This window comes from Xenopus laevis, chromosome 4S, assembly GCF_017654675.1.
Source record: "Xenopus laevis strain J_2021 chromosome 4S, Xenopus_laevis_v10.1, whole genome shotgun sequence".
Taxonomy (NCBI): Eukaryota; Metazoa; Chordata; class Amphibia; order Anura; family Pipidae; genus Xenopus; species Xenopus laevis.
Window position 1 is genome coordinate 13,203,596 of NC_054378.1, and position 13,096 is coordinate 13,216,691.

A 13,096-nucleotide genomic window follows, 5' to 3' on the forward strand; every position below is an offset into this window, starting at 1 on the left:
CCGACTTGCAGCCTGTGATCTTTTAGCTGTTACTGACCTACAAATCCCAGCATCCCTTATCAAACCTGCACCCTGTAGTCTTCGAGCTCTTAATGAACTATAAATCCCAGCATCCCTTTCCAGACCAGCAGCTTGTGGTCTTCTAACTGTTACTGAACTTCAAATCCCAGCATCCCTTGTCAGACCTGTAGCAAAACTCCCAGCATCCCTTGTCAGACCTGTAGCCTATAGTACAAATCCCAGCATCCCTTGTCAGACCTGTAGCCTATAGTAAAAATCCCAGCATCCCTTGTCAGACCTGTAGCCTATAGTACAAATCCCAGCATCCCTTGTCAGACCTGCAGCCTATAGTACAAATCCCAGAATCCCTTGTCAGACCTGTAGCCTGTAGTACAAATCCCAGCATCCCTTGTCAGATCTGCTGCCTGTACTAGTCCTTTTTCTGTGATATCATGATGTTGAGAGTCTGTATTTCAGTAGGGACTGGGCTTCATATTATAATAGAGGTAAGAATTGATGGTGCCAATACAGGGAAATGCTGCAACTTGTGAATCCTGATATGTATAGCAGAGAGGGCTGGTGCATGTGAGCTGACAATCTCTTCTTTCTTTCTATGTCTCCACACAGTGAAATTTCCAAGCGACGAAGCGTTTTTATAGCGTTTTCGAAGCGATTTTCCGAGCGATTTTCCAAGCGATTTAGCAGTGATTGTTATATAGAGATATTCAGCAAAATTCCATCTGATTTTTGGCGTTTGGAAAAACCATCTTCCTTTGACGTCAGCTGATATCGTCTTTTTAACCCAACAGCTCTTTTAAGAGCTAAAAAACTTGGGCGCAATGCTATTCTGCGCCCCCTGGAGGAAGGTAAGGCAACTGCTACTGTTTTATCTGAATTTAGGGTTTTGCTGTATAGAGAACAGATAAAGTATAGAATGTAATTGAATTTTTCTCTTCTCCTTCAGCCACAGGCGGAATCCAGATCCCTCTCCGAGATTTATAAGGTGAGTAGAAAGGAGGGTAAAACACTCGCTGCTACTGCCGGAAGTGAGACATGTTTTGTACCCTGGGGAATATTATGTTATCAATAAAATCCTTCTTTTTTCTTTTCCAGCCTCCTGATGGTCGGCTGACCAAGGATGTGCTTCTTGGAGAAGGCGGCACCGGAGAAGTCTACAAGGTAAGAGACCAACCAATTAGAGTAGGGGAACTGAACAAGATTGTGATCACTAGACACAATCACACAATGATTTAGGCAGACATATCAAGCTTCTGGTTTGGGGGCTGCATTAGACCCTCTCTTTCCTACTTGTATATAAGTCAACCTTTCTGTCTGTATTACAGGGACGACACCATCGAAGAGGCGTGGTAGCGGTGAAGATCGCCAACATCAGCCGAGTACTGTATCTTTATAATTCCAATCTCTATATATCAATCCTATTTGTGTAGTTGCCTATGTGACCTAAAGGGATTTCTATTATTCCACTCCAGGATGAAGAGTCAGTCATGAGGGAGCTGAAGTTTCTCCAGCAGTTCGGAGGCCACAAGAACATCGCCTCTTACTATGGAGCTTACTACAGGGCTCCACTCACAGAGTGCTCATCGGAGCACTTGGAAGTAAGAAATGATTTACTGTATCGTGTTCTTTCCTCTCAATCTCCACTGGAAGTGATAGAATACATGACCTTAAATAATTTCTATATATTGCAGATTGTTCTCGAGTACTGTGGTGGCGGCTCTCTCCACACCCTCATCAGCAGGACCAATGGCCAATCCCTGAAGGAGACCTGGATTGGCTATGTCTGCAAGGAGGTTTTAAAGGTAAGGCCAGATTTACCCCTTAATGCCTCTTCTTTAATTGCATAAATTATATATACAATCTCTTTGTTGGTAATGTTTAGTCTCATATCTGTTAAAGTCTTATAACCTACTTCTCAATCTCCCCAGGGGCTGCACCACATCCACAAGAACCGGGCCGTTCATAGAGACATCAAGAGCCTGAACATCATGCTCACAGAGACGGCCAAAGTGAAGACCAGTGAGTAAAACTTACAGTTATAAGAGTAATGGCTGGTGGGGAGCTAACGTGAATATGGAGTCAGGGGCTTTCATAATTCAGGTTTCTATATTATTGTGGTTAAGCAAGTTATTTTCCATTAATCGTTTCTATTTGTCATTTCAGTCGACTTTGGAAACAGCTGGGACCTGGATCCGCAGACTGGATTGTGCCACGAAGCAGACGGGACTGCACATTGGATGGCACCCGAGGCCATAAGGCAGAAGGGCCAGCGCCTGGCGTACGACACCAAAGTATGTTGTACTTATAATACTTGTAACAACACCGAGCATTTACTTATCAGTCTTAATGGGACATAGACGCAGTCATTTTCTCATAGAGAGAAAGGAGTTTTCCTGAAACGTTGGGTTTCTTAACTGTTTGCACAATGTGTCTGCTTTAATATATTTGCTCATTTGCAATGTGACGCTGGTGTTCTGTAACTGCTATTGTTTGTAATGGAGATGTATTACTGTATACACGTTTATATATAATAAAGCATTTTTACACTTTTATATTGTGTTCATTTACGAGGCAGTGCATTGGGCTATTTTAGAAGTTGTATTCTGTTCTGTTCTGGCCATAATTGAGCTAAGGAGAATGGCGTGTACCTTTGCACCCATGATAATATATGTATATGTTTCTAAAAGAGAGTTGTATAAGTGTAGCCTTTTTACTTAGATTTTATTAAACACCCACTAACCCAATTCTCTCCTTCTAATGCTCTTTGGTGTGTCTTTTGCAGTGTGACATCTGGTCGCTGGGCATAACCGCCATCGAAATGGCCGAGGGAAAACCACGTAAGTGAATCACAACAATTGTGGCTACTTTATTTTATACATTGAGCAGCAGAGGTTCTATATCAGAATGGGAGGAATTTGGGGTGATTTGCAATTTCCAGCAAAAAAAGAATGTTTTCTGTAGATTAAATAAATAATTTCTAGACATGTTGGATGGGCCTGATATATATGTTTTTCACTTTTAGCATACGCAGATGAATACCCGGTGGAGCACCTGATTAGAGAAGCCCAACCACCGAGGCTTCAATCAAACAACTGGTGAGTCGGTCCCAGCTCGTGTCACTGTACATTGTACCTGCGCTTGCAGACATGGAACTCCCCACATTTTCTTATTAACACTTGTTATACTCCTATATCCACTTCCACAGTCTGCCCTCACCATGCCCCTTGTCTGTACAAATTTGGGATAATGGGGAGATTTCAGTCTCAGCTCAGGGGGATGTGTATTTTGTTTAAATAAATATAAATAGAGGGTTTTCTACTGCAGATTTTAAATGTGGCCCATGAGATGCAGGCAGGGATATGTGTGTTTTCAGGGAAATATAGATGAATGCAGAGTGGATATGATCTATTTTATGTATATAATCAGTGTCTATGTCTCAGGGGCATAACAGTATAACTATGGGCCCCACTACTGTGAGATTACAGGCCATGTGCACTATGGTGCAGTCAGGAGAGGGTGTGGGAAAATCACAGAACCTTACCTTGTCCCTCATAGCCTTATAGACATCTAGATTTGCCACTGAAATCCTTTGTTATACCCTTGTTGACCAGTTTGGGATAGTGGTGGGGAATCTTGAGTTTGGGAACACTTGTATGGATGTATATATAACTTTATTTGTAAAGCGCTGTTTAGGAGCTGCATGGCTGTACAGTGCATAAAAGTACAATATATATAAAAGTATCCATGGGGGAGACAAATCACATAATAAATATATACAGAATCATAGGACAAAGAGCTTAAATGTGGTAAGAGACATAGGGGTAAATTTATCAAAGAGTGAAGTTCCGCCACTAGAGTGAAATTCCGCAGCTCTCCATTCATTTCTATGGGATTTTGAAAGGCGTATTTATCATGGGTGAAAGTGAAATTTCACCCTTTGATAAATACGCCTTTAAAAACCCCATAGAAATGAATGGGAAGTGGCGGAATTTCACTCTAGTGGCGGAACTTCACTATTAACTCCACTCTTTGATAAATATACCCCATAGTGGGAAGGAGGTCCCTACCCTGTAGAGCTTACAGTCTAAGTGGATGGGACTGGGAGGCTAACATACAGGTACAAATTGGAGATGAAAAAGTGCACAAGGTAAGGCATAGTCAGTAGGGACAAAACTTTGGGAGAAGATTTCTATAATGTGTAATGCTGTAATACTATGGGTCTCACTTCTCCCTAAAGAGATCAAATCAAAATAGATAGATAAATAGAATGATAAATAGATGATAGATTGAGGGATAGATAGACAGATAGACAGAAAGATAGTTGGGTAGATAGATGGATGGATGGATGGATAGATAGATAGATGGAGGGATAGATAGATAGATATACTGCAAAGTATATGTATATTCTGGCGTATAGCTAATGGTTACTGGGTAAAAGCTTCAGGAATCTGGAAATAATGATCTGGGGAATTTTTTTGCTAGCTAAAGCTAAAATCTCTTTTTTTCCAGGTCACAACATTTCGTGTCCTTCTTGGAGTCATGTCTGAAGAAGGATCCTTCGGAGAGAGGGAGTGCTGAAGAACTCCTGCAGCACCCATTTGTCACCCAACTGCCGCCTAAGAAGATCATCAGGGCTGAGATTGAAAAACATCTCCGGATTCTGCAGAACCGGCCGGCCAAGAAAGGTGAGGGAATCCATTATATTTGATACGACTGCACCATCACACAGTGTAACTCAACAGCTGCAAGAGTTGTTTTTATCATAATGACACTGGGAATGATAAACATGTTTTAAGGGGTACTATAGCTTAATATTATATTTTAGTATAATGGTCACAATGGCGTTCTAAGACAATTTGCATTTGGTCTTCAGTCTTTATTTTTTTGTTTATGAATCATTTACAAGCTGTAATTAGTATTCATAAATCACAAATATGATTTTTCCCTATACAGGACTGAAGGAAAGAGCTCTCTGGACCCTGCGGCTCGCTTATGACTTCTGCACACGGACATCGGCAGAACAAGAAGCAGCTCTGCAAATGGCCCTGGAGGGCTTCTCCTGTTAGTGATCTTGTGGCCAATTACATCAACAGCCCAGAATGAGATTCCTAAATCACAGCAGAGGAAAAAGAAACATCCACAGGGTAAAGGTCCCATTTCCATTCAGTATCCAGCGGCGGATTTGTTTGCCGGCCGCCCCTAGGCCGCGAGGTCCGACCAGGCGGCCGCGCAGTCCTAGCGCCCGCCTACACTTCCCCTTCCCAGCGCGCCGGCGAAAAAGCGCCGGCGCAGCTGGTGTAATTGAATGGGGACAAACATGTCCCTATAATGCAGCTGGGCGGAATGCTGCCCCTATTTTTTGCCGCCCTAGGCCCGGGCCTATGTGGCCTCGCCACAAATCCGGGCCTGTCAGTATCCCTGTACAATGGTTCTCAGCAAATAGCAATTTGATCCCCTGCTGTCTGGTGGGTGTCTACTTGGTACGACCCGAATCCTCACTGTGCACAAGAGGTGGGTTTCGGCTAGAAGATGCTCAAGTACAAGTACATTTCTTGGTCACAATCCTCCCCAGGGCAGTAGGGGTTGAATCAAGGATTTCTGTGCTGATGGGCATTAACCTCACTCCAGCAACCGCACAATAACACAACAGGGTAGAATGTGATTGAGAAAATTCAGGCATTATTTACTATTTCCATGGTCAGTGCATTTATTTCTAAAAGGAGCATCAGCCTGGGAGAAAAACTCTAATGAATAAGGCTTGTGCATTAATGCCATGCCTCTGAATGAGAATTCATGATGATCTATTACTGACTGACATACTTTTTTCTCATACAGATCCAGTGGCGTCTGCAGCTCCACCAGCAACATCTCCTTTCAGGCTACTGCAGTTCAACCAGTGGGGACTTCAAGATTCCCGCAACTCCACCAGCAGGGACTTTATCTCCTTCTGTAGCTCCATATTTATATCTCTTTCAGACTACCACATCGCCACCAGCGGTGTCTTCAGTTTACACCACTCCCCCAGCAGTCTCACTTTCAAGGGCCACATCACCACCTCACTTTTCAACTGTAGTTCCATAGTTCCAACCATTTTCCTTTTTTTGCAGACTACTACAACTCCAACATCTTGCCTTAACCATCTACTTTTCACACATAGCCACCATAGCTCCAACATTCATATCCACCTCTACAGCTCCACTAGCAGCATTCACACCATAGCTCCACTATTAGGACCTTAGTTTTCATTAGTATCCAATTACCACTGCTCCACCCAAGGACTTTTCATTTAACTTTAGCTCCACCACCAGCCCTTATCCCATATTTTACCTCTACCCACAGGCTCTGTCCTTGTGCTAACACACCTCCACCAATATCTTCTTTTATTTACAGATCATCAAGCGTTTCTCCTCTTTAAAATATCTTTTAATCCTCACCCTTCTTCTTGTACCTCCATTTTTTCTTCCATTCCACCAATAACAAGACATTTAGTCACCACCACACACTAAAAATGATGCCCCCTGCCACCTACACAGAGGCTTCTCTTCTCTACTTTTCTCTTTTGCTTCCCCCCTGCAATCTCCTAACACCATTTCCTCAGTGGTTTCTCCTTTCTCCTTTTTCAAATTGTCTTTCTATCCTTTCCAGCCTTCCACTCAACAACCAGTCACATCTCCTCCTCTAAACCCTCACATAAACTCTTAGTACTGATACTGACATAAACTCTTAGTATAAGTTGATCCAGGGACTTATCCGATTGCCCTTTGGGAGTCAGGAAGGAATTTTTTCCCCCTCTGAGGCAAATTGGCTCCGGCATCAGATGGGGTTTTTCGCCTTCCTCTGGATCAACTACTAAATAGGAAGATCCCTTTTACAACTTGAACCTAATGGATGTGAGTCCTTCCCAACCTAAATTAGTATGAATTAATCTAAAATGGATAAATAAAACTATCACTTTATAAATAAATATGTTAATACACATTTCATTGGTGTTCTTGCATTTGTTATAGTTCTATAGCAGTGATCCCCAACCAGTAGCCCGTGAGCAACATGTTTCTCCCCAACCCCTTGGATGTTGCTCCCAGTGGCCTCAAAGCAGGAGCTTATTTTTGAATTCCAGGCTTGGAGGCAAGTTTTGGTTGTATAAAACCAGATGTACTGCCAAACAGAGCCTCCTGTAGGCTGCCAATCCAATACTAAACAGCTAATCACAGCCCTTTTTTGGCACCCGCATGGACTTTTTCATGCTTGTGTTGCTCTCCATCTCTTTTTACATTTAAATGTGGCTCACGAGTAAAAAAGGTTGGGGACCCCTGTTCTATAGTATTGCCAGGGAACATTACAGAGGAGGGAGACCTCTAGTGCAAGGGAAAAGGGTCACTGAAAAGTGAAGGTGGAATCAAGAGGCAGGGATGGGAGAAATTGGTGAAAGGAGATGCTAAGGATGAAGAAATATAAGAAGGGGATAAGCCATGTCTGGACCTAGTCCTACTGATCTGCACTGATGCCAGAGGTTTGGTCAATCAATCACATACAAATGATATATAGTTTATATAAACATATCACTGGGATTAGTACATTACGAGACTGGGTTCAGAAGGTGCTGACTTATTAATATGTTATTTTGGGCCTAGCAGGGACTTGGATATACATGTCACTGCCATTAGTATTCTTTGGGCCAAGGAAAAACAGACTCATTGGGTCTAGAAAGAGCTGACCCATAAACATGCCACTGTCATTAGAAGACATTTGTCCCATGATAAAGTTGCCTTTGGTATTATTTGGGCTGAGGAAGGGCAGGTCTGTGTGATGTTCCATTGGGCATCAGTCCATCCCCTGATTGGTCTACTGATAACAGGCGGGATATTATTGGCCACTGGAAATTCAAGGAGCCCTGGGCCAAAGTAAGACGTACATAATTTACTCTATATTTTGATTCAAAGTGAATATTTTACCATAGTAAACTGCTCCTCAGAGGTTCACTGCACATATCACTCCCTTTGGGAAAATGGGAAGAGGAGGGTCCGTCCAGAGTCACGAGGAAGGTTTGTTCTGCTGAAGTGGAGGGATGTAACTTTACCAATGACACGGCTGTTGGGCATGAGAGGCAGTACAGCAGCCCCCTGCCCTGATATTAATCCATGCAGTTTATGTTTAGTACTTGATTTACTTGCCCTTTAAAAGACAGAGTGGCGGGCAGTAGACAGAGCAAGGGTTACGTTAATGTACAGCCATATCAAGCTTCTAAATTCTGTTGGGCCCAGGCCTTTAACGAATCACATGTTGATCTTGCTGCCTCCCTGCTGGATGGTGTTGCCCCCATGCTTTAGAATGAAGTAGTAGAATACCCATGCCCACTGACATACATGAGCAGGGGAAATAGGAGACGCTGTTCGTGGGAGTAGGCGCCACCAACAGGTTTTCACAGTCCATTGCACTGATTTAGGCTGGATGCCAGCACAGTCCAGTCAGCTCAGAAGAGTCATTATACTGGGCTTGTGCTGTGCCAGGGACATTATCATACATGGGCCCTCAGAAGGTCCTGCCTGACCAATATCTAGGGTTGTCACCATTTTGGAAAAAAATCTGTCTGTACAGAAAGGGGAGGGACAATGAGGGGGTGGTTCGGGAGAAAATATGGTCGATAAGGGAGCAGGGGATTATAGGAAGAAGGGAAAGAAGCGGAGCTGGAGGCAGGGATTGGGGAGGGACAGGACAGGGGTGGTACATCAGGGAATTATACATTTATGAGCAAATACATTGCTGGTTAAATGTGTAACACTGGTCCCAGTCTCGGCTGCTATATCACTGGTTAGGCTGGTGATATGCCAACCCCATTCATCTCTGATTGAAACTCAGCCATATGTATCTGGGCAGGTTTGAAATGGACCCTTGACTGAAGTAGCCACTGATCAGCTCCCTGCTCTTGTACAGTCCATTGGCCAGACTAGTCCACCTCTCAAAGAATGAGCCGGGGAGCATATTTCGGGTATTTCAGATCTAAGCAGGAAAAAGAATCAAACAGCAAATCCAAACACAGTTTTATAGATCTATATATTCAGTAGGACGTGTGGCAGAGGGTTGGGATCTGATAATGGAACATTCCACAAATGGACACACATAGAAACATCATACAAAATAGTTGGTTTTTATTAATAAAAACTAATCACATTATTATGAATTCTATGCTCAATTATAAACACGGGGGCCTGGTTTCCATCTGTATATAACTGAGCAGCTTCTGCACTAAATTCTTGTAGTCGTCGGTGGCTTTCTTCAGCTTCTCAAAATATTCAACTTCCTCTGGAGTTTGCCCACATCCGTGTGCAGAATAAATACCTAGAAATGTTCTATTAGAGGCAGTTCATTGTGTCTGGTGCAAATGGATATGAGGGATGACTCTACAGGGGATCAGTGATTGAAACAACTGGGGGCCCCCCAACCCTGAATATCGCACAAAAATTAGTTTCGTACGACAATATCGTTGTGTATGGCCACCTTAAGGACAATGATTCAAGGAAATCCTTGGTGACTACTAGCGATGTGCAGGTCAGGCTTTTCCCGCACGCCACCCGCCCGAGCCCGAATTCCTCTTATAGACCCGCGGCAAAGATGACGCCACAAAAGGGACCGGTGAGAGGATCAACCTGGAAGTCGGAAACCGCATTTGGAAGGTCACGGGCGGGGAGAGGAGCCAGTAGAGCTCAAACTGCCCTGGAAAGCAGCGTGCGTGGTCGGCCGGAACTCACCCGACCCGCGGGTATCAGGCCGACCCACACATCACTAGAGACTGCGAATGACCAGATCCGTAACAGCAGGGGAACCAGAGACTGATTAAGCATATACAGTAGAACCCCCAGTTTAACATTTTTCAAGGGACCGTGGAGAGAAAAAAAAAGAAACTTAAAATAAGGGAAATGTGTTATGGACACGTAATTAGGAAGTACCACGGTCCCTTACTCCTGCCTCTCTGGACTGAGTCTTGTGCCCCGGTCCCTTAAACCTTCTTGCCGATTCCTGCAGAATGTGCAGCATGTCATACGTTTCAAAAGTCTAAACACTAAAAGTAAAAGGGTTTTTGCTTAAAAAACAATTAGAGTGATTGACAAGGGAGAAGGGTGATACATTTGGGAAAACAAAACTTAAAACTTAAAACCCGGGGAAATACTCCTATTGAAATGTATTAGAACATGAAGGGACCATGGAAAAACAACATAAAATCTGGGAAAACGTAAAATCGGGGTTCTACTGCAGTACCCCACCCTTCTCAGCACATGTGCACCTTTATACCCCAAGCAGGCTCGGGATAGTGGAAAGGCAACACAGGCCCAGTCCCAGAGAGGTGAAAACCCCTATTTTGAAATAATGAATACAATTTACCTGGACGGAGTTCTTATGCTTTGATTTAAGGAGACTGACAAGGAAAGTGGGAAGCAAGTCGGCCAGGAGGTGGTCTGACTCAGGCGGGACATGGGTGGAGTCGGGTGGGACATGGGCGGAGTCTGTGAGGACCGCGGGTGGGGCAGGAATAAGGCGGTAGGATGGGGAACGGAGCGTGCCTGGCACCTCTTTTTTGCGCACTCTAGTTACACCACTGCAAGGGGATTAATCATTCATTTTTGTAAATACACATGTGAAGCAGGGTTTGGGGCTAATTGGCACAACAGATTGGCCTAGGGCAGCTAACAAGATAAAGTCAGCCCTAAGGCCATTTCAAAGATGGCCGCCCAGCATGCTGCTCATTCCAAGGGATGATCCCACCCTATAGGCCTTTCTACTTACCACAAAATCTGGATCTGTCTCCCAGTCGTCTGTCTCATCTGTGGAGATGGAGAGAGAGAGCCCGGCGGCGGATTTCCACATCTGGAGGAAATAAAAATCCATATTCAAGGACTTTGTAAAAGGAGAACTGCAGTGTCACATGTTTTTTTTTATTGTTTGTATCTATGTATAAAATAATCATCTTCTTTTATTTTCCCAAAACTGATCTAAGAAGGACAAAGAAGTGTTGGTCTGCATTATTTCTTATAGTTTTTTTTAATTATTGCTTTTTTCTTCTCTTCCCAGCTTTCAAATGGGGGTCTCTGACCCCATCTAAAAAAACAAATTCTCTGTAAGGCTATAAATGTATTGTTATTGCTCCTTTTTATTACTCAATCATTTTTAATCATTTGGATTGTTTGTTTATAATGGGAGACAGCCATCCCCCTAATTCAGAATTTTCTGAATAATAGGTTTCTGGATAACAGATCCCATATCTGGACAGGAGAAAAGTAAAGTATCTCTACTTCACCCTACAAATAACTCTTCTCAAAATGGACTGTCGGCGTTGAATATTGTTGATGCTATATAATTTAAGTTCTGCAGCCTCATGCTACTGAACTACAACTCTTAAGCTGGCCATAGACTCAAAGTTGGATGACATCGACAAACGAGCGGATCTTTCCCTGATATGCCACTAACGACATGGCTATATCGGGGGTAATTTGAAAGTTCGGCCATATGGTCGAACGATCGAATTACGATACACCAAGGGGCTCCGACGAGTTCGGTCGGGTAAAAATCAAACCTTCCTGATCGATATCGTGCCTAGATATTGATCAGCAAGACCCCGTTGGAAGCCCCCATACACGGGCAGATAAGGTGTCAAATTGGTCTAAACGACTGCAGCTTTATCTGCCCGTGTGGCCACCTTTAGACTTTCCTTGCATGGCTGCTAGAAGCTGGAGATCTATAACAGCCAGAGAGGCTCAGCCTTGGTTAAAATAAATGGGGTTTTGTTTACTCCAGGTCCTTCCATCACTAAGATACCCTAATAAACCTGCATCATAAGAGCTACAGACCACACTGGGAATACAGTGGAGCTGAATTAGATATCCCAGCGAACACTGGCATTTCCGGCAAACAGCAAGTGGGCAAATAACAGGGCAAACTGCATTCTTTGTGGGAACCAGTGGCACACACAGAACTCCCATACACCCACTCAATGACACCATATAATACAATAGGAGAACAGCTTCATATCAGTGACAAATACCATTATACAGAGCTTGCAAAGACTAATTAGAAAAAATGTTGCTAACTGGAACGGGCCACTGACGGGCAGAGGATCCCCCTGACGGACAAGGAGCCCCCTGCCAGGCCACTGACGGACGAGGATCCCCCTGACGGACGAGGATCCCCCTGACTGGCCACTGACGGGCGAGGATCCCCCTGACGGGCGAGGATCCTCCTGACGGGCCACTGACTGGAGAGGATCCCCCTGACAGGCCACTGATGGGTGAGATTCCCCGATGGGCCACTTACGGGTGAGGGTCCCCCTGACAGGCCAATGGCGGGCGTGGATCCCCCTGACTGGCCACTGACGGACGAGGATCCTCCTGACGAACCACTGACTGGAGAGGATCCCCCTGACGGGCCACTGATCGGTGAGATTCCCCCTGATGAGCCACTGACGGACGAGGGTCCCCCTGACGGGCCACTGAAGGGTGAGGATCCCCCTGACTGACGAGGATCCCACTGACGGGCGAGGATCTCCCTGACTGGCCACTGACGGGCGAGGATCCCCGACGGGCCACTGACAGGCAGGATCCTCCTGACGGGCCACTGAGATAAGGGGAAGTTTGTGCAAACCATGCTTTAACCCAATAACGGACGAGGATCCCCCTAACGGGCCAATGACGGGCGAGGATCACCCCGAACTGGCCACTGAGATAAGGGGAAGTTTGTGCAAACCATGCTTTAACCCCCTGGCATGAGTTAAAGTGGGTGGCATGGAAGTGTAGCACACACTAAATGTAAACGGATCCCTAAGAAAGCCCAGATAGTCACTGGCCTTGTATCAATACCCTGTAACGGGGGGTAATATCAAAAAAATATATTATCAATACCCAACCCCACAGTAAAACTGCGCACACACAGCTGAACAAAGAGCCCTGTGTGATCTGCTACTTATGTCCTGGGTTGCACTTTATGTGGCTTATGTATTCTAATATGAATGGGGTTCAATACTTGGGAATGGCAGTGTCCAAAGCTCTGTCCTGCTGGAGGACAGTAGGATCTCTGAGTCCTTGTCTCTGCT

The 13,096-nt window shown here is 44.6% G+C and overlaps 2 protein-coding genes across 3 annotated transcripts in view; one reads left to right on the plus strand and one right to left on the minus strand.

The window, feature by feature from the left end:
• The window catches only part of cttn.S (cortactin S homeolog), a 77,761-nt gene that overhangs the window by 62,082 nt on the left and 2,583 nt on the right, over nucleotides 1-13,096 (minus strand). The window lies entirely within an intron of this gene.
• The window catches only part of LOC121393442 (traf2 and NCK-interacting protein kinase-like), a 52,002-nt gene continuing 39,420 nt past the window's right edge, over nucleotides 515-13,096 (plus strand). The window contains exons 1-13 of one of the 2 annotated variants that reach the window (XM_041561998.1): nucleotides 515-866; nucleotides 965-1,003; nucleotides 1,114-1,179; nucleotides 1,344-1,397; nucleotides 1,491-1,616; nucleotides 1,710-1,820; nucleotides 1,947-2,037; nucleotides 2,182-2,309; nucleotides 2,801-2,855; nucleotides 3,041-3,113; nucleotides 4,528-4,703; nucleotides 4,972-5,162; nucleotides 5,854-6,269. In XM_041561998.1, coding sequence (XP_041417932.1) covers nucleotides 840-866; nucleotides 965-1,003; nucleotides 1,114-1,179; nucleotides 1,344-1,397; nucleotides 1,491-1,616; nucleotides 1,710-1,820; nucleotides 1,947-2,037; nucleotides 2,182-2,309; nucleotides 2,801-2,855; nucleotides 3,041-3,113; nucleotides 4,528-4,703; nucleotides 4,972-5,084 — 1,059 coding nt within the window. In that variant the 5' untranslated portion in view covers nucleotides 515-839 and the 3' untranslated portion in view covers nucleotides 5,085-5,162; nucleotides 5,854-6,269. Of the gene's footprint in view, nucleotides 867-964; nucleotides 1,004-1,113; nucleotides 1,180-1,343; nucleotides 1,398-1,490; nucleotides 1,617-1,709; nucleotides 1,821-1,946; nucleotides 2,038-2,181; nucleotides 2,310-2,800; nucleotides 2,856-3,040; nucleotides 3,114-4,527; nucleotides 4,704-4,971; nucleotides 5,163-5,853; nucleotides 6,270-13,096 lie in introns of those variants that run through there. The other variant, XM_041561997.1, reaches the window with a different exon arrangement.